Source organism: Caretta caretta, chromosome 11 (genome assembly GCF_965140235.1).
Source record: "Caretta caretta isolate rCarCar2 chromosome 11, rCarCar1.hap1, whole genome shotgun sequence".
NCBI classification, from domain to species: Eukaryota; Metazoa; Chordata; order Testudines; family Cheloniidae; genus Caretta; species Caretta caretta.
Window position 1 is genome coordinate 47,143,975 of NC_134216.1, and position 21,414 is coordinate 47,165,388.

A 21,414-nucleotide genomic window follows, 5' to 3' on the forward strand; every position below is an offset into this window, starting at 1 on the left:
AAAGGAAGCACCAAATCCTCTATCCCACTTTGGGTGGAAGTGTGTTTAGGGTATACTGTGGCCATGCATTCAATCCAGAGCTGGAATTACTTCGATAGCACAATACATTTTCTGTACCTTTACCTTTCCTACAAAAGTTCTGTAGGAAAGTGATTGGGTTGACTGAGATTAAAACAAAAGCATTATGCCCTAATGAACTGGGGGCTGAACTTGTGCAAAATATAATTCAGTGCACTCTAGAATTTTTCACAAAAGTTAAACGTTTAAGAAAGAGGGAAATTTCAAATTAGTTTAATGATGTAACATTTCATCTTAAACATTTGTTAAGACACACCCAATCATTTAGCACAAACAATGTTTCATTTGTTCTACAGATGGATTTTAGTTTTCTCTTGGATGTAAGCTCACTTACCAGGGCAGAAGATGACCTCAGCATCACAGTTAATGCTACCTGGTAAATCTTGCTTGATAAAAATTGCTGCGTTTGATGAAAAATATCCCTAGCTTTGGAAAACAGAATAGGGAGCACAGCAAAGGCTTAATGAAGCACAACTGCAAGAAAGCTCATTTATTATATAAAATATAGAGAAACTGAAACCACAAAAAAGTAGATAATTGCTATTTAAATAATGAGAATTCTGCTAATATTGTCATAAAAATGATTTCGTACTGGCACATGGACAGTTACAAAAAAGTTATTTAAATAAGCTACTAGGTGTATGTTTTATGTAATTAGTTATTTCTAGAGATAACACATTGTGTATGATGCATTCTAACACAGCTTCCTCCACCCCTCCCGCCCCCATTTACTTCTACAGTGAAAATGAAGAGGATAAAGACCTGCTGTTGGATAACTCCATAACTTTAGTCATACCTCTGAAACATGAGGTCGAGCTAAATGTCCATGGGTAAGTAAGTTAATGGTTGCTCTGCATATCCATGTGCATAGGATTGTTTATCCATTATTAAGGAACGCATACCTCCGCTGAACTCCCATGATCTTCAGAGAGGAAGCATGGCCTAGTGAAAAATTGCAGTACTGGGAGTGAGAAGATCTAGATTTTATTCCAGGTTCTGCTGCAGACTTTGTGCTTCAGTTTGTCCCTCTAAAATGGGGGAAAAATCCCAAGAGGTCAGGGATTTAATACCCGAGGACTGATTCTTTGCTCTTCTATAACACAGTAGTATTATTTGTTCCTGCTTTTCTCTCATTTAATCCTGTTTTCTGCAAAGGTGAACAAAACCTATATTTTAATCCTTTAGCCTATCAAATTCCCTTTTGGTGGTTGCTCCGCCTTATGCTTTTGTGTGTAATTGTCCACTGCCTGAGTCAAACACATGGTCTTTTATACTCAACTATATTGACTGTTTGCTGTTCAGCTTGTCCCAGCTGGTGATACTGCCTGTCATAAATTTGCCTATGAATAGATCTACCTTGTTCTGGGCAGACAGGCCCCTCTAAACCGGGCCTTGGTTTGCCCAGCCCCACTGTAATGTAATCACTGGATTGCAGTCATGTAGAAGGAATGCCCAGGGATACTTTTTAAGGATCCTTTCCTTTGACTGTCACAGTCATCAGGTGATGGCAAATGTAAAGGACACTTGGTATAAGTAAGGGCTTATAGAGAGACTGCTTCAGAGTGGCAGGCTCAGCATATTTGAACTCTACTTCGTATAGCAGGATACTTCTTTCAAACTAACGATGGGAAGGGGCAGCAACTGCTTCCACTATCTTCACTCCACTCTCCCACTGCTTCCCTTGCCACCATATCAATCATTGCAGCCAGTACAGGAATATTAACATTTTAGCTCCAGCATTTTTTGTTTGAAGATCTGCTAAGTCTTTGGGGAAACTGAAGCCCAAGGTTGATATTACTTGTCGATCTCTCAGAATCAGTGGCAAAGTTGGAAATAAATCCTTAATTCCTCATAACCTAATCACTGAACCATACTTGTGACAAGTCTTTCTCTGAAGGTGGAGGGGACTGAAATCCCACTGATAATGGGGGTGGAGGTAAATGAGTCAGAGATGTAAGAGATGAGTGGCCCCTTTGTCCTAATTTCTCCCCTCCTTTATAAAAGCCCTTCTCTGAGTTGGGGATCAGTGGGTAGGGTTGGAGGATGATGAGTCATCACTACCACATTGTGCCCACTCAATCCATGGAGATGTCTGCCTAAATTAAAGCAGGCTTTATCCTGGACCTTCGCTACTGCAGGGCTAAGGTAAGTGCTAATTCAGACTTTCCAGTTCTCTGTAGTGACCTGCATAGAGGACAGTCTGGCCTAGACAGGATAATGCTCATATTAACATTGCATACTAAATAGTGCTGATTTTGTCCTATTGTAATTATTTTTTTAATTACTGTAGATTTGTATTACCAGCTTCATTTGTTTACGGACCCAGTGAGAAAAATTCATCAATTAATTGTATGGAGGAGAAGATCAACTTCATTTTCCATGTAAGAGCTATTCTTTATAGAAACCATTCCTCTTTTTTTAAAAGTTAATTCTTAGCAACTGATAAGACAAAAGGCACTTCCACCTCACCTTGTAACTTACTGGGAAAGCATTGATCTTGTAAAGTGCTTAATATAGAAACAAATACATAAATCCTGGGATTGGTGAGAACTTCTGTGTGTAGCCATTAACAGAAGCAGCTCCCTTGATTCTTGGCATCCAATTCCCAGCCTATATTTGTGGATGTACCAATCAGTATATGCTTCCCGCCAGTGCTTTCAAAATTTTGAGCAAAATACACCTGTAGCACTAAATTTCCATCAACAATAATAGCTATTAACATCTATAGGGAGTGTGCTTAGCACACCAGATGGTGCCCTTACAAATTTTAAGCTTGGGTTCTCTCTGTCCATGAAGCCACCATGGATCTAGTAAAGTGTGCTTGAAAAGCATGATCTATGCCCCTTACAGATCACTAGAAACACTGCTATTGACTTTAATAGCAGCTGGATCAGTCACTAATTGAAGTTGGAGTTCCCTTAAAGGGTGCAAGCCATGTTAAAAAGAACCTATCTCACTTAATTCCCTTTGAACACTTTCATAGCCTCCTATAGTCTTTGCTTCTCTATTCCTGTCACTTCTTTATGGCAAGCGCATTCATTCCATGCCCCTGCTAACCACAGCCAGCATCTGTTAAGCACCTTTGACTGTCACCTTTATGGAGTGCTGAAGGTGAGGAAACTTTTGCTGCTCATTTGTTTCGCATCAGAGGTCAGAATTTGACCCAGACATGCATGGGAGTTTCACTGATTTGCAATAGACCTGGATGATGGGGGCGGGAGGGAGGAATTTTAAAAGACACAAAGGGGAGCTAGGTGCCCAACTTCCGTTCAAAGTCAATGGAAGCTGGGTACCTAACTCTCATTTGGGCCTTGGATAATATCCTCCTTCACCCTGGCTTACAGTTTTCAATGGGTTTTCTTAGACAGTACATATTTACTGAACAGGGGAGTCAGCTGTAAAAATATTTGTGATTTGTACTACATATCTGTTCACAGAACACAAGTGCTGCACAAGGAGCTGGTATACAGCAAGTACTGCATGAAGAGCATGAGGGGACTAGCTGGCTCTGGGGATTAGTAACAGGGTCTCTCTAGGTTCATATCCAGCACAGATTGGTGGATTAAAAGTCAATGAAAGTTGGGCATTTAGCTCCCTTAGACCCCTTTGAATAGTGAAGTAGTGAAATATGACCTCAGTTCAGGTCATAACAGACTAGTGTCATACCGCAAAGCTACCATTACCCCAATGGCACTTTATGAGCAGAGTTAAGAGAGAGATCAAAGAGTCAATAGGGCTAGAAAATGAACTGCACTCTCATCTCTTGAGGTGCGTCCCTCTAGCTCGGTCAAGTTTTATTGTCAAGCCAGCACTGGGAAGCCTCCATTGCTGCCATTGATGCTGTAAATGTGTGCATTGTGTGTATTCATTTCCTGATTAGTGTATGCAAATGGAAGTTTCAATTACTGTAGCACGGTTTCTCCCAAGGTTATCAGTGCTGGACCGAGCATGGCTCCTGCTATAGATTTGGAGATAATGGTTCCTAATTCTTTTGCACCAAGAGATGAAAAGCTGTTTAACATTCTGGATATCCAGGTATGTTTGTTTTGTTTTACTATGATTTTACATTCTCCTCTGTATGTAGTACATGAAAGCACAGAATCAGATGGAGTACAACAGTGCTTGAAAAGGCACGTCTAAATTTTTCTTATTCAGCTATATTGTATGTGAAACTTGACTGTAACAATTAGTGTGAAACGTATTAATTTTGCCTAAATATTTTAATTCCTCTTATTTTAGTGTATCACCCAATTATAAATGAATGTAAATCAACCAACCATGCACTCATTTCAGAAATTTTCATGGCTATTGATGCTGAATTAGCAGAGAAGTAGAAATGCTGAATTAAAATAATCTGAGGTATTCTACAAAGGGAGTCAAATAGCCTGGGGATCCTTCCTTATACTGTGCCCAATTACAGTGAAATTGTGAATACTTGTTACATTTAGATTTAGTACATATTCAGTATTTAATTTACTGAAATATACTAGCTAGTATATTAGACTCTGATTGGAGCCTCATTGAAGTTAGAGTTTCCACCTGCATGGAGCTCAGTATTGGGCCAAAATTTCTAAATTTTAAGGAGTGTTTCAATCTATTTTCCCTATTTCTGGATTCAGTGTTACAGCACTGAAAATTTCTTGTAAGGAGTAAAATGCAGTATTTTTTTATTTTTAAAGAGGGGAGTGTGAATTCCTGTGTTCCATAATCCTGTCCAATAAACCATGTCAGTTTTGGTTTTAGATTCTACTCACCATCAGTCCTGCTAATTATTTGATACCAGACAGCATGTTTGCTGCTGTACAGAACCCACAATACACAGTCTCCGCTCTACAGATTTTTGCTGTTCTTTTGACTCTGTTAGAATGCATTGTAGCCTGCAGTTCTGTTGACCTATTTATTAATGTAATTACATTTTCCCCCACAAGGGAATGGGTGGGGTCTTAATAATTTCCCCTATTTATTTTTCCATCACACCTCTCTCTGGCTGAGTATGGCTCACTCCAGAAACTTTCAGTACAATTCTGAGGACATGTAAGAGGTAAGCAGGTAGTTCTGGTTAAATAAACTGGGCTAGAATTGTGCCCACTATACCAACAGTGCATTTCTATCATACTCTAGAGAAATCCTTTTCAAATACAGAAATTTTCTTTGAGTTTCTGCATATACAGATATGTCTTCTAAGCAGTATCTGGAAATGTTTAAAACCCAGGAATGATTGTGCTGTTGTTATTTCCAGACAACTGATGGAGAATGTTTTTATGATAATTATACAAGAGACTGTGCTTTACCAGAAAAAAACGGACACATGAATATATTAAAGGATCTCATCATTTTCTTTTCAAAGCCTACTCAGAGGCGACTGGTAAGGGTCTTTTTTTGTTTGTTTTGGTTTGTTCAGTCCCAATTTACTTAACCCTCGAAATAAACTGCGTACTTCATATTATGCGTTACACATACTTTTCAGGATTGATTTAAGAAGTCAGTGGGAAATTATACTTTTTAAAAGATTGTACCTTATTATACAATGTTTTTGGTCATAAGCAAAAGGGATTAAATATTTTCAGTTTAGCTCCTACTCATACAAATGACAGAACCACCTCATATTGCTCAAGAGAAGGCTGGAGTATCAGAATTATTGCAGGTCAGAACTGAGATGTAGTGGCCGTCTTATGTGAGGAAGTTTGTATAGGGCTTGTTTGTACTAGTCCTGAATGAGGCTAGTGCTACTCGTTCATTTTTGAATACTAACTCTTAAAGCAAATACTTAAAGGAAAATCAAAAATCTACAGTATGATTGATGTACAAGTTTGAAAGTGCCTTTATGATTCTTAATAACTGGATCAATGGAAAACAAAACCTGCTGTAGCAACAATTTACTTATAGCCATGTTTTCAGAATTGCTCAACTCTTATTTAGATGCTTATATAGGAAATTAGCTCTCTGGAAAATTCCCCACTTCCCCCCAGTTGTGGCCACATGGTGTTTTGAAAACCTGACATAGTCAGGTGATTATGAGGCCATGCGTGTAGCTCTTCTGCCACCCAGTTTCTGGAACATTCATTGACAGTAATTTATTGTAGGTAGCCATGCATCTTGACCTATTCAGGCAAAAAAATAAAACACCTTTTTCACTAGATGCCAGGGGCCTTGATATTAACAAGAAAAAATAAACCATGCTACTAAAGTTCAGTGTTGTGTTTTTGCTTTTTTTCCTTCCAAGTACTGCATGAAAGAAGATCATTTGTGTTTACGAATACTGTGTAAATTTGGAAACATGGAAAGTGGAAAAGAAGCAATTGTCCAGATGCAACTGGAAGCTACTCCTTCAGTTTTAGAAATGGTAAATTGTATATAAATCTTTAACCAGATAATTTTAAAAGGTTATTTGCTTTTTAATGGCATCACATGGATTTGCAGCACCCTCTTGTGAACACTGCGCTATATTTCTAGTTGACAGAAATAAATTGCACAATATTCATTTAATATATAAATCAAGTATTGTTAAATCCAAGTTAATATTATTGGAGTATAAATACGCGTTTTAGTTCAAATACTGAAGAACACTACAAAGAGAGGTATTTAAATGTAAGAGGGTTGCTGTACTCTAACACGTGGTGCAAACCTCTCAAAGTGACAGATGCTGTGGCTTAGTTGGCATATCACAACCAAAAAGCAAGCTTCAAGATATACCTTTCACTTCAAGCTTATAATACTATAAAACGGTGATAATTTTTGGTTTAATATTCCTGCACTGTTGATAATTTGATTACAACACTCACTATAAACAAGCAGAGGAAAGATACTGAAGTGAATGGATCATTGGTCTCTTCTAGCATGACATTTCTTGGTCATACATACTGTAAATTGGTTAAAAGGTGAATGACTGTTGTCTCGTTATTCTAAACACAATTAGTATCTGAATTTGTCTGTCTGTGCTATGAACACTTTAGGTGATTTACAGAATGGTTTAATGCTGTTTAGATAATAACTAAGAGCCATTTTAACGCCTAGACAATTCTTGATAATGAATGGGACTTATAGAAAATACAGCTGAATTGCCATATTTGCATAATAATAAATCAGATACTGCCTTTGATAAAAAGTAACTTAGGGTGTGGACAAAAACCCTCTATCTTTAAGGAATACCCTATACAGCAGGTCAGCCATTAATGCCTGGATCTCAGAAACTCTCTTGGTTGAAGTGATCACCACTAGGAATACAGCCTTCAATGGAGTGTTGCAGGGAACATTCTGATTATGGCACAAACAGTGGTTTCATTAATTTGGTGGGTATTAGATGTAAGTTCCAGGAATGGGGCAGCTCTTGGACAAATGGAAATGAGAAGAAAGCCTTTAAAATAGAAATCTGAACTCTGTTTGTCCCCCAAAAATGTATCTACAACTTTGTCAGTGACTCAGTCCTTTAAAATATTTAGCTTTGATTAGCAGTAGTGCCATAGTTCCAAGTTAACTTGTCTAAATTTATAAATACATAGTCCTTTTGAGTTACTGGAGTACAGTTCTGTTCCTGGCTCTGTCACTCAGTTCTTTTGTAGACTAGGGCACCTACACATCAACGTTTAACTCACTGTTTATAGTATTATATCATCTTTTATCTGATGACCTCAAAGTATTACTGTATTTATGCAACTTGGCCTATCTTTTTTTTAAAACAGGATGAGGCATCATCACTTGAGTTTGAAATAAGTGCTACAGCATCACCAGAAAAAAATCCAAAAGTCATTGAACTACACAAGGAAAAGCAAGTGGCACATGTAAGAATTCTTTAAGTACACAAGTTGGTTAGCCCTCCCCCCTAAAAAAAATATATTCAAGAAAAATAGAACCTGAAATGATAGAATTATGCACAATTAGATATGTACATAATTGGAATTAAATTGCAGTTAGTTAGGCAAATAGATTTTTTTTTGTCATCATCTGAAGCGGAGACAAGATACCATTTATGGGAATATATATCATGTAGATATTTCATGAATGCAATAATAATAATTACTTCATTAAGTTATATTTTAATTGAATACATTGTCTATTCTAAACATACTAATATTCATACTTTAATGTTCCCCTACTTCATATAGGTCTTTTTGGAAGGACTACATAACCAAAAGCCAAAACATCATGTTACCATGCTGATTATTGGGATAGGTTCAGTATTTGGCATTTTATTGTTTTTGCTTATAGTGCTGTTACTCTGGAAGGTAGGATTTTTTTTCCTTTATCAATATTTCTCTGCTATTTTCATTGAATCCTTTAAAAACAGGAATAATATGCTTTATTATGATCTGTACTAAAGAATAACAAATCCTGGTATGATTAATTCCCTTTTTCCAAAAACCTCTTTTAAAGTTTTTTCTTCATTTGTCCTTTTTACCCCATGTTTTCCCTATCTCAGTAAAAGTACTTATTGACATTAACTTACCTCTTTGCGATCTTTAATTCTGTACTCCAAGTTTTCCCCCATATTTATGGGCCAGATTTGCATAATTTCCCTCCAGAAGTCAAACATAATTTTTTTAGGCTGCTGCTTCATGTTTTTGCTATTCTGATGGACACACAACAGAATGGTCTACAATATTCCTAACAGAAAAGGTGAAAATGGTCTTGTTGCTTGCCAGCATTAACTGTTTTAAATTCTAAGTTCTTGTATATGAACACTAGGGCCAAATCTTGCTCCCCACTGTTAGTAGCCATACAAGGTCCAGAAAAGTTCTGATGGGGTAAGGTATTGTTCACTTGGTGTACCCCTTGCTTGCCAAAGGCATTTCTTTTGTGCCATAGTAAGGGAAGCTGGGGATTAGACATCTGTGAATGTGACTCCACTAGTCATTCTTCCCACAGAAGAGTTCAGAAGTGTAACAAATGCTGGGATTTCATCATCGTTCCATATCCTGGGCGGGAAGATTTTGGTCTCTGGACTTCCACAGTTCACAGCTCATTTGCTGATATTGTGAATGAAGGGAAAGGATTAGCCCCATAGATGTAAAGTAATTTTTAGTAATGCTGTCTTTTGCTATATTATGTACCAATTAGAAAAAAGTCTACATTTTTAAAAATTAGTTCATATCAATAGGGCAGTCATTTTAATAGTAACATCACTGTTACTCCCAAAACAGAGTAACAAGCTGATACTTAATCGCATATGCCAGCACGTCATCTTAATCTTTTATAAAAAGAAAAGGAGTACTTGTGGCACCTTAGAGACTAACCAATTTATTTGAGCATGAGCTTTCGTGAGCTACAGCTCACTTCATCAGATGTTTACCGTGGAAACTGCAGCAGACTTTATATACACACAGAGAATATGAAACAATACCTACAAAATACAAAAAATACAAAAAACAAAATTGTTTCATATTCTCTGTGTGTATATAAAGTCTGCTGCAGTTTCCACGGTAAACATCTGATGAAGTGAGCTGTAGCTCACGAAAGCTCATGCTCAAATAAATTGGTTAGTCTCTAAGGTGCCACAAGTACTCCTTTTCTTTTTGCGAATACAGACTAACACGGCTGTTCCTCTGAAATTAATCTTTTATACTGTTCAAAGTAAGTGGATTTTATTAAATCTGACGAATTAAGAATTTGCTGACACACACCAATTGATTTTGAAATTTTTTTTCAGTCTGGCTTCTTTAAAAGACGTTATCAACCTATCCCACAAGAGCAGCCCAAAGAGGAAGTTGGAACTTTGTAAACGGCAATAAGGAGGACCAAGATGACAATTAAAGGCTTCTTTCAAATGATGAATTTCAGGCTCAGTGACTTACATGATGAACGCTGATGAGAGAAAACTGATAACGAGTCTGTTGTTTACTCTTCGTGTTAGAATATACATTTGATTTTGCTGATCTGTGGAGGATTACACCTAAATGTAGCATCATCTTACTAAAATGCAAATGACAATCGGATCCTCAAATAAAGAAACTGTAATAGTAATATCTGAAATACCAGAAGTATCCATCTCTTCAAATGCATACAAGAACACTAAGCAGATAAAATGAAGAATTACTTACCCGAAGAAGAGTTCTTGGAACGTAGTACAGGATTATCAACCATTTTTGGGTAATAAGATCTCAATGGTTGGCCTTGGAGTGAATCATCACTCACTTAGCTTTCAACTTTCATTTCATTTTTAACTAGAGACTAAGATGAGATCCTCATCCCACTGTGGCACTTTTACACTGGGTAAAAGGCCTGAAGTGGTCAAGGGATGAGGCGTCCAGTGCATGCATTGTAGAAGACAGCCACAAGGTCTTTTGAACACTCCTGCAGGTTCTGGACTAAGGCACATAACTACAGCGCTATGGAGGTCTTGGGTAGTGTAGTCCATAGGACAGCCTGGGAGGCTGCTGTAATTTAGACAAGAAGAAAAGGAGGACTTGTGGCACCTTAGAGACTAACAAATTTATTTTGAGCATAAGCTTTTGTGAGCTACAGCTCTGATGAAGTGAGCTGTAGCTCACGAAAGCTTATGCTCAAAATAAATTTGTTAGTCTCTAAGGTGCCACAAGTACTCCTTTTCTTTTTGCAGATACAGACTAACATGGCTGCTACTCTGAAACCTGTAATTTAGACAGACCTCCTGGGCTGTCTAAATTATGCCAGGGGCTACTCCAGTTCCAGAGCAGTTGAGGACTGGGAGGATGCAAAGGTGGCTTTAAAACCACACTACCTTCCCCTTCCCTGGGCTGGGAGTTCTGTGCTGAGCCTCTAAGAGGGGCAGCATAAAATCTTACCATTAATTGAGGTGCGTGGAAAGGTTTTTTGTGCTGATAAGCACTGAAAACACAATGTCCTGTCAAGGATGCATCACATTGAGGGTTACCTTGAGAGCGAGTCAAACATTTGAGGCCATCAGTATCAACCATCCTTAACATAGTACTAGCTGATAAGGACAGGAGCATACAGTTAATACTGTTTCTCCCTCGTTCTCTTCAAACAAACACCAAGAGCATGAGGTTTTGGAGTGAAAGACATTCATGTGTTTTCCTGAACAATTATTATTTGCAAGCGTTGCTATAATGCTGAGCATTGTAGTATTTAAGGACACTTCCAGTAGCAGACAGAAGAGGCTCTGATGAAAAGTTTAAAAAAAACCCTAACTCCATAGGGCTAAATTCCATCCTTAGATGTGCAACTCCAGCCCAAAAGTGGCTACCCTCTGAAACCTGTATAATAAAATAGTTGGGATATCTAAGTTCAGTTCTTACTGGATATGTTTTCAGCTTCATGCCACCATTGCAACTGGCACTCAAGTGTCAGTAGAAAGGAAAGAACTGAATTTATGTGGGGATTGAATTGCTGCTACAGGTGATCCCTTCAGGTTCTTAGAGAGATACTAGCAATGCCACCTACTTTTAGTACACTGATACCTGTTCTAGGTGGGAAAGGATTTCATTCTTTGGTCTATGCACCATCTCATCCAAGTGCTAAACTCATCTTAAACTTAGTATGTCAACACATACTATGGCCTAGGGCTTTTTGTCCTTTCTCTGCTGTCTTTCTGGACTGCTACTAGAAACTTTAGTTCCAGCATCTTTTTTTTTATGTAGTAAGTGTGGACATCACACAAACTGATTATGCAACATCACTTGGTAATAAAGCTCGAGTTAATAGCAACAAAGATTGCCTTTAACCAGTTACTTTGCTAATCGAGTTATATACATTTTTCCAAAGTGGCGTTTTGACCTAGGCTAAAGAATCCAAAGGTAACAGAGCATGATTTTCCATAGAGGGCCAAGCACCTGTAGTTTTCATTTACTTCAGTTGGTGTCATGGGGGCTTCCATGCCTCTGAAAAACAGATCTCATCTCAAGGCATTGGATTTCTGTTCTAAAATATTCAGCATTATATTAAGAACAAATGTGTACATATAGAAAGATGATTTTTAGAACAAAATGTGCTATGAGTGAAATATTTCATCCTGAAAAACTAAACTATTTGCAAAATTTATATGCTAAAAAGGAATTGAAGAGTCTAGAGCCAAGTGAATTATTGCACTTTAATCAAAACGTATTCAAACAGATAATCTAATATAGTGTGTTGTGAGAACTGTACCTCAAATACTGAAAGCAGCATTAAAATTGCTTTAATACAAACAATGCAAGGAAATGAGATTACAAAGGATTTTTTTGGAATTGCTTTAGTGAGTAACTAAATGCACAAGTGTTACTTGGAAATTGCACATTGCTATTCAAACTATGGTATTAGTATGTAAACATTGATCAGGTATTTCTCTGAGATATACAAGCAAAATTCAATTAATTTAACAAACAAATGTTGAGGTTTAATCTAAATAAGTAAATGAAAAATGTGAATGTAGGATTTCCTGATGATAGCATGTTTATTAATAAATGGTCATTCAATTGAATTTTATAACAACAACTATGTACACTAGTTTTTTGCAAATTTAATTATTTTGTTGATAATTTGCAGAGGTAATAAAATACAGTTAAATATATAATAATGATTTATAAAGATGGGATATCTTTAAAGAATCAAAGAAGAAATTCAGTTTTCACCACTCAAACACAGTACTTTAATGCTTCTGGATTAAGTATATAGCATCAAATTGCTCAGTTATAGTGGCACAAATCTGGAGTAGTGCCATTCAAATAACTAGTGACTTTCGTTTTACACCATTGTAATGGAGAGCAGAATTTGGTCCATGGGATTTACTTTGTAATCCACTATACTGCAGATTATTTGGCCGGTTACTGCAGGCCAAATTATGCCCACAGGTGCCTTCCCTGCAGTTCCATTGACGTTAAATGTGAGTATGAAGACAGAATTTGGTTCTATGGTTTTTTTTGAAGATGAATAACCATTTGCTAGTGCTACTTGTGAAGGGAGTGGAGGAAGAAAGAAAATATCTATACTAATTGTTTGATTTAAGGTTGAGGTGTAATGCTTATTAAAAATATGAACCAAACTTCTGGTGTGTTCCTGTAGTCCTCACTAATCCCATTTAAATACTTGGGCCCCAGTTCAGCAAAGATTTAAGCACATAGTGAAATCCCCATGACTTAAATGCTTAATGAATTGAGGCCTTAAAGACCAGCGGGCAACAACGTCTGTGGTTTAGTCACAGGGAAATGCAGTGTTCCTCCCTCAGCCCTGGTTGGGATGCCTCATATCTTTAACCTAATGAACAAGAGCGCACACACACATCTAAGCTCCTTCTCGTCCTGCAGGTCAAGCAGGCTGACAAATCTGTCAAGATGTTAGTTCCCACCAATCGCAATGCAGGGGATAGCCACGGTTCCATGAAAAATTCAATTCCCATGAAGGTTGGAATCCTAATCTGTACCAGTGTCATGCATAATTATTGCATTTACCATGTAATTTATAAAATTAATCTGTTTACATACCTACTTTCTACTTAAAATATGTGCACTATGAAAGTATCACTCAAAATCTAAAATTAGAAATCTTACTCAGCATTTCTGCCTTATTCTAGCAAAAATTAATGCTTTTTATGCTGATTACTACCCAGTTTTACTGATAAAGTAAACTTTAAATATTTTCTATAAGATTAAAGTTTAAAACTAAGTAAGTTTGAACAAATGTTACATTCTAAGTAAATACTGTTTGTAAAAGGAAAAGTAGTTTAAGACCTAACTCGTAGCATGCTGAAAGCAAGCAAATTTTTACATCATCTCATTTAAAGGTCAGAGATTATCTGGAAATTGAAGGACCTGACAGAAGCCAAATTATGCCCACCCCAACTCACAGTAAAGTAGTACTTTACTCTATGACTAGTTCTAGTGATATGAATTAGGGTTACCAGTGAAGTAAAATATGACTAGATACAATTAAGGGTTACCAAATCAGACCCCAAATTGAACTCAGCCCCTGTTTAAAAAAAACTTTACATTTTCCTGCTGAAATTCTAGTAATCACTTTTTTACCAAATATATAAAACCTACAAATAAGTATATTTGTCAATATATTTATTTTCAGGGCTTTTTTAAGGTTAAAACTATAAACATTTTGTTTGATAATTACAATTATTTTACTTGATAAAAATCTTTGTAATATTGTTAGTTCTATATAAACATCCTAATTTCAGTCTTGGTCCTTGGACTTCAGTGGGTGAAGGAATGGGCCTTAAATAGCTGTTTAAAGATGAAAATGAGTCTTACGTAGAACCTGCACCATGAAACACATTTCTTCATAAATTTCTTCTACAGACACGTGCACATTGCTTTGGAATCATCCAGTTCATCAATGCTCACTCCATAAAGATTAATAAGTTGTGGGTGCACCCTACGAAGTGAAGAAATAAAAATAAAGTAACTTATTAACTCTATTGTAGTTTTCATGTAACATTTTCTTTGAGGACAAATTTATATAATACATTATATGGAATAAAATTAAGCTGGAGTATGCTTACTTCCAGTCTCTTCTTTGGATTACTAAAAACTTCAGAGAGAGAATCTTTTTAATTTGGAGGTTTGGGTTGGAAAGGGATATCATGGTCCCTCTTTCATTCCCCCCACATCCGCACCCTGTGTTACAGTGAGCCTCCCACCATCAGCTCCATGTTTCTGGGTGGCCACAGTGTTGTTATTGGAGAATAAGCCAACTCCCTTTTCCACTCCAGGGATTGTTCAACTGTGTGTGTTCATGTATTTCCATTCCTTAACCATCCTCAAATAGCACTAACTCTTCACAATCAAACAAGTTCTGTTGTATGGCACTACATATTTGGTTAACTCTGCAAATACACAAAAGGCAGGGTGGGTACTTCCAAGCAGCAGACTTAAGTCTGATCTCAGAATTCAGGGCCTGGCTGGTAGGGAGTTCATCTTGAACCTTCAAAAAAGGCCCTCTTTTCAACCTGAAATAAGGCCCACTGCATTATGAACTTAGTGTAACGACAACCTTCTTCTCTCCAGGCTAAACATAGCTCACTTTGAGCAACATCAGCACCCCGTTTTGTGATACGGGGATTACAGAGTGAGCAGCAGTAAAATATGAACATTTGCAACATTCCCTATACAGTACTTGTATGGGAATAATGTGGCAAATTTGTGATAATCTCTTAAACACCCAACTCACACTGGGCCCAGTTTTTTAGATTTTGTAAAATACAAACTTTTATAAAATGTTTGAGTTCAATAAAACAATTCCATTCAAAAATTCTATTATATACAGCCTTGAGATTGATAGAAATTCTATTCTACCCAGAAACTATTTTTTTTCTTGGACAATATACTAAGCTGTCAACACTTATGCAGAGGACCCTTCGGTCCTCAACAACGCAGGGACCTGTATTGCCACAGTATTAACTGAATATACAACTTTAACATGCAAAGATAGACATGCAAAGTCCATGGTGTGCTTGATTCTGCTCTCTCATAATTGGTGCAATCCTCAGTAGTTGAAAAATGTAATTGCAGAAGCACATTTTCTAAGATATGCACTGATACATTGATGTATTATACTATTACGTTCTTTTTTAGAACCATTTTAAATAATGGCAGAATATAGACCTGTCTGACAATTTTAGCAACAAATTTTCCTAAAGTCAACTTTTTGGGGGAATGTTATCTCTTGTACACAAGAAAGAGATAACACTACAATTGGCCAAGTCTAGCAGGTGTTTTGCCTGACTACGCCTGCAGGCTAGATATCACATGTGATGGGCCAATAGTCTAGTTCATCAAATCCAATGTTACTATGTTTAGCCTTACCGAACGTGAACCTCTGATGCTCCTTCCATTAAATCTCCATCTATATTCCAAGGATAATTCCCTTCTGCAGAAGTAGCATGCAAAAACACATTTTCTTCAGTGTCATACCCAATTTTAGTTCTTGGTTGGACTTTTACTTCCTGAACTGCATAGGTCTCAACAAAGGGAAAATTAAACTAAAACAAACACAAATGTGTATTAGTTAAAGAGGTAACTCAAAATAGGTTAAAACTGTGAAATTAAAAGCTTACTTTTTCTCCTTAAATACACTAGAACCTCAGACTTAAACTGAATGAAGAATATTTCCTACAATAAATCTTCCCAGGTACAAGAATTTCAAAACAGCTATTTATGTGGAGTACGTAGAGCACAGTTTTATTTCCCAGCTTAATATTTAGACTATTTAAACATAAAGATCATTAGGTGAAGTACTGTGGCTTTCTCTGTGTTATGAAGTACCTACCATATTGTTGGCCCTCAATTTCTATTATTCCCATGGTTTTAGATTAATATGAAAAGTATGTAAAAACAAGTTAAATTTAGTTAATCCTAAACCATCAGACATACATCTTCTGAACATTTCATGGTAATTTAGATCAAGAGACTAACATCTGAGCAAATTTTTTTTTTATTTTGGTACAGAATGGCAATGTCTGAGGCAGAGAAGCATCTGGAGTTGCCTAGAAGTGGATCTTTCTTGGGAAAGTACTCACTAAGAAATTACAAAAAACAGGGAAGAAGGATAAGGGAGACTGAGATATCTCCCACAGAGAAGCCAGAATTTGCTGAAGAGTGCTGATTTCAGTAGGAGACTTTTAGGCTACAATTAATTGTTCTTCCCCAACTGAGTAGCATAAAGCCAATGACAGGTTTCAGAGGAACAGCCGTGTTAGTCTGTATTCGCAAAAAGAAAAGGAGTACTTGTGGCACCTTAGAGACTAACCAATTTATTTGAGCATGAGCTTTCGTGAGCTACGGTATACATCTGATGAAGTGAGCTGTAGCTCACGAAAGCTCATGCTCAAATAAATTGGTTAGTCTCTAAGGTGCCACAAGTACTCCTTTTCATAAAGCCAATGCACTCTGATCGAACAATGCCTCAGACAAAGACAAGCATTGTTCAGAGTTTTAAGCTTCAATGGATTACTATATTACTAAAATTCACATATAAACTTGCTTTCTTTAACATTTTTACTTCCTGAACCATACACACACACACACACACACACACACACACAGAGACAGACTTCATAGACAGAAAAACTAGCTGATCTAAGTAGGATAAGTTTTAGAGAACAGGAGCAGCAAACAAGGTGTCTTGCTGATTTTCAGTTATGAGGCAGCATGAAACTGGGAAACTTGGGAAAGAAAAAAGAACAAGGAGTACTTGTGGCACCTTAGAGACTAACAAATGTATTTGAGCATAAGCTTTTGTGGGCTAAAGCCCACTTTATCAGATGCATGCAGTGGAAAATACAGTAGGAAGATATAGATATATCTGTATATATACACACACCATGAAAAAAATGCAGGTTGCCATACCTACTCTAAAGAGACTAATCGATTAAGGTGGGCTATTATCAGCAGGAGAAAAAAAACTTTTGTAGTGATAATCAGGATGGCCCATTTCAAACAGTTGACAAGAAGGTGTGAGTAACAGTAGGGGGAAAATTAGCATGGGGAAATAGTTTTTAGTTAGTGTAATGACTCATCCACTCCCAGTCTTTATTCAATTTAATGTTTTCCAGTTTGGAAATTAATCCCAGTAAAGTACAGTATCCGATTCACAGATGAAAAGCATTATATGAGCGCTAAGTAATGCATTAGAGCATTACCAAAAAAGGTTCCAGTTTAATGGTGTTCATGTTGGTGCACTATGGATACAGAAAACACACTAGTAAATATCAATGTAGATAAAGCAAGAGACATTAACTACCCATTTGTCATGCAATTTTTTCAGTCATGTACATTTTATGGGCAACTTGTTTCCTGGACAGAACAAACTAAAATCTTGACTCTGGCTTTGATCCCATGAAATGTATTGTTTATATTCAAGCCAGTGTTCATAATTTAATGTGCTATTTTACTTTGAATAGTGACTCAACAGAAATGGTATCACAGGATTCCATTTTTATTGTCATGCAATTATTTCCAGATACATTTGCTCACTTTACAAGCAAAGTGGTGTATTTTTCAACTCTGCAGACTTACTCAAGGATTTGAAAGTTATGCTGTGTTTTTCCAGCTTGTCCATCATAACCAGTAACCCTGACCCAAATGAGGTGAGCTATAGGCATAGTAAAGGTTCATGTAGATTATAATGTGGGTCCACGTTTCCTTTCACAAGTGCTAGCTGACAGAATGAGAAAGGCTAAAGCCTTTTCTGAGGCATATTGGTGCTGCCACCACAATATGGAACTAGGCATCTCCCAGGGATGACATCCAGCACAAAGGAAGGACACCTCTTCAAAAGGTCCTAAATTCTGAACGATTATTTGAATCAAACCTAAACTTGCCTATCACTAATTTTACATAATGACATGACTCATTTGGAAGATGATCAGTATAACATGAAAGTATACATTTACTTCGGTTTGCACTAAGTATTTTGAAGCAACAGTGAGGCACTCTGATAGAAGAAACAAAAGCACCACTTAACTCTAATTTCTGTGATGCAGCTAAAGAAAAAGTGGAATATTGACCATGTGTTTTTAAAGGGCAGATCTGGAAACCTCTCCTACAGTCCATTCATATCCAGGAACTGGGGTCTATGAAAATCAAAGGGCATAATCTGCTAAAACTACTGCTGCCATCATAGCATGCAGTGATTTGCCAAAATTGTGGACTTAAGTATTTGTTTGTTCTGAAGAGTAGCATCTGGTCCCCAGTATGTGCCCTTAATCTCAGTACACTAAATTTAAACACAAAATTTCTCTGTCCTTATTTTAGTTTAGAAGCTTTACACTTTTGTGCAACTGCTGGTGTAAACCACATATAAACTAAACCATAACAGATGGGCTGAAACAGGCTAATCGGTAGTAGTCTGATTAGAGATTTTCAAAAATCAGATAAAAGGGGGCTAATGCATTCTGACAGGGAAACTAAGTCTCCTTATGAGGACACTAATGTTAACTCCTGTAGCATGTCTACCTTCATGATTAGTAGCTCTTTTATAATCACACAAAAAAAAATAGGATTAACTGTACCTGATTTTTTACACTGGCATATCTTTTCAGATGTTTTATAAACTCTGCCCGAGAAGTGTTTCGAACAACAATAAGAGCCATGCTACCATTATTCAACCTGAAAAGTACGTTTTGATTAAACTAATGTTACATTCAAAGGTCTTAAGTCCTTAAACTAAATTCACAATCATTTTAAATTGGTTTAAAAATCAATATAAAACAAGATTAACTTTACTAAATTTATTCAGATCTTTTCAATATACTTCAGTGATTTTTATTTAGTTATGAATCAAATACTTTCCCAGCAATTATACATAAGAATCAGCTTACTCTTGAGAGCTTCTTATTCTGATGCTTACTTCACATGAAATTAGAGATACAGTCTAATAAACTATCATGAGAGAATTACAGATTAAGTTTAATTGTTCTACTGCTTTATATATACAAATGTTTAAATTTAATTCAAATCACTTTAGTTAACTGTGGCAAAAGGGGAAATCTATAGATTAAATGAAATAAATGGTAAATAGAATGCTAAACCAAGGAATAACAGCAATACAGTGAACATTAAAAAGCTTTGAAATTTTTCAGTTAATTTGTTGATTACAGTCAGCTTCAGGAAAAAAACAATGTAGATAGGAATCCATTATACTTAAATTATGAAATTAACATTAATTAACATTAATCTAACATTATTAACATTAATCTAAAGTCATTTCACATAAAAAGCTGATGAATTTCATATAAAAATCAATTAAAAGTAAATCTAGTTGTAGAATACTGCCATCAAATTAATATTTGTACATGTTTGCTTACTTAAAAGATGATATAAAGACTGTCCTTTCACAAAACAACATCATACATAAATCGATGTATTTCTATTAATGGAATTATCTTAATTTACACCATCTGGGCATTTGGCCTTTAATACTTGCATTAGATTGTAAACTCCTCGGGACAGGGATTTTATGGTACACACAAGTTTTGGTGCCAAAGACATCCTTCAGTAGAGGGGTCTGTTATGTACAGCAGCCCACAAAATAAAACATCAACAGGAACAATGAATAAAAACTGTTTAACACAGAAAACTATGATAACAATCTGCGATATGAAAGTAAGGAACCTTGACTGATAAATTCACCTCTTACAGCAATTGACAGATGTTCATGAGACTATTCTAATCTCATACACAAGACACCAACATTCTGACAGTACTACTGGAGTTTACAATCAAGAGTTAAATGAAAGGAAGGAAAAACTTGGAGGAGAACAGCAAAGACTTGAGATCCTATCAGCTTGAGGACATGATGGACAGAGGCAGCATCTATGAGGATGATAATTTCATTGTATAGTGTCTGCTAAGAAGTGGATGCCAATGTTCAATCTGAAAGTTACAATTTAAGATACTGTCTTCCTAAAATGCTGCCATAAATCTTTCTGAATGGGCTTTATCCCCTGCTGGGGACTTTGCCTTTGCACACACTGAATTCTGCATTGCTACATCCCTGTGGACCTCAACATTCTGCAGAGTATCCTCTACAGTGGCAACTCTTAGTTTGGGACAATCTTTTTTTGTTGTGGAGTCATCTGATGTTGCAGAGGTTTTCTGAGATGGGATGCAAGGTAAAGGAGGTGTTTGAAAAGTTCTCTCTAGCTCACTATTTTATGATCAAGAAACCCACATATTCTGCCAGGCAGGCATATAATTTTGTGCAACAATATCTTATTTAGTCATTATGGCCCACATTTTCAGAAGTGACTAGTGATTTTGAATGCTTCCATTTTTGTGTGCCACTGAGATACTTTCAAGGGGGATGATTTTTAGAAAGTGCCCAGCACCTACACTCTAAAAACCAACCCCTTTAGGGTGTCTCAAGCAGGGCACCCAAATACTGAGGGATCCAAAATCATAGTCACTTTTGAGGCTTTAGACTAGTAGCTGTAAAACTGGATTAACACGAACAGTGGTCAGTCAGACCCAATGTATTCAGTCTGATCAAAATGTCTTGTAAGATGCAAATGAACAGGCTCTCGGGGGGAAACATGACAGTTGGAGTGAAGACAGTAGGCGAGGTTGCAGTGGTGGCCAAGTGCTTCACAAACGGCTCACATTCCTGCTGCAATTGGTGCAGCATTTGATCTTCCACCCTGTGCAGCGCTGCTGCTGTTCACTGTGCTGCAAGAGGCACCTGCAGGGGAAGCACCCCTCTCTTTATCTAGCTGAGTGCTTCTCCTTGGCCATCTTGTTAGAAGAACAGTGCTGACAGCTGGAATTCAGGCTGTGTCGAAGACACAGTAGTACACTGTTATCTGAGATGCTGGGGGGGAGGGGAACAAACAAATTCATCTGCACTTGGGCTCTAAACAGTGCCTGGGAGGTGTCATTAGATCTGCCACCATTGAAAGACAGGGGATAGATTAGAGAGGACGAG

At 36.9% G+C, this 21,414-nt stretch overlaps 2 protein-coding genes across 2 annotated transcripts in view; one reads left to right on the top strand and one right to left on the bottom strand.

Moving 5' to 3' along the window:
- ITGA4 (integrin subunit alpha 4) overlaps positions 1-10,035 on the top strand; it is a 55,987-nt gene extending 45,952 nt beyond the window's left edge. Inside the window, 10 exon segments of the mRNA XM_048869874.2 lie at positions 375-454; positions 819-908; positions 2,369-2,459; positions 4,006-4,113; positions 5,318-5,443; positions 6,302-6,421; positions 7,758-7,856; positions 8,181-8,300; positions 9,722-9,764; positions 9,767-10,035. Coding sequence (XP_048725831.2) covers positions 375-454; positions 819-908; positions 2,369-2,459; positions 4,006-4,113; positions 5,318-5,443; positions 6,302-6,421; positions 7,758-7,856; positions 8,181-8,300; positions 9,722-9,764; positions 9,767-9,825 — 936 coding nt within the window. The 3' untranslated portion in view covers positions 9,826-10,035.
- Positions 10,036-12,081: 2,046 nt separating this feature from the next.
- The window catches only part of CERKL (CERK like autophagy regulator), a 99,922-nt gene continuing 90,589 nt past the window's right edge, over positions 12,082-21,414 (bottom strand). The window contains exons 11-13 of the mRNA XM_048869802.2: positions 19,004-19,100; positions 15,798-15,973; positions 12,082-14,367 (exon numbers count right to left, since the gene is read on the bottom strand). Of these exons, the coding sequence (XP_048725759.2) occupies positions 14,286-14,367; positions 15,798-15,973; positions 19,004-19,100 (355 nt within the window). The 3' untranslated portion in view covers positions 12,082-14,285. The remainder of the gene's footprint in view (positions 14,368-15,797; positions 15,974-19,003; positions 19,101-21,414) is intronic.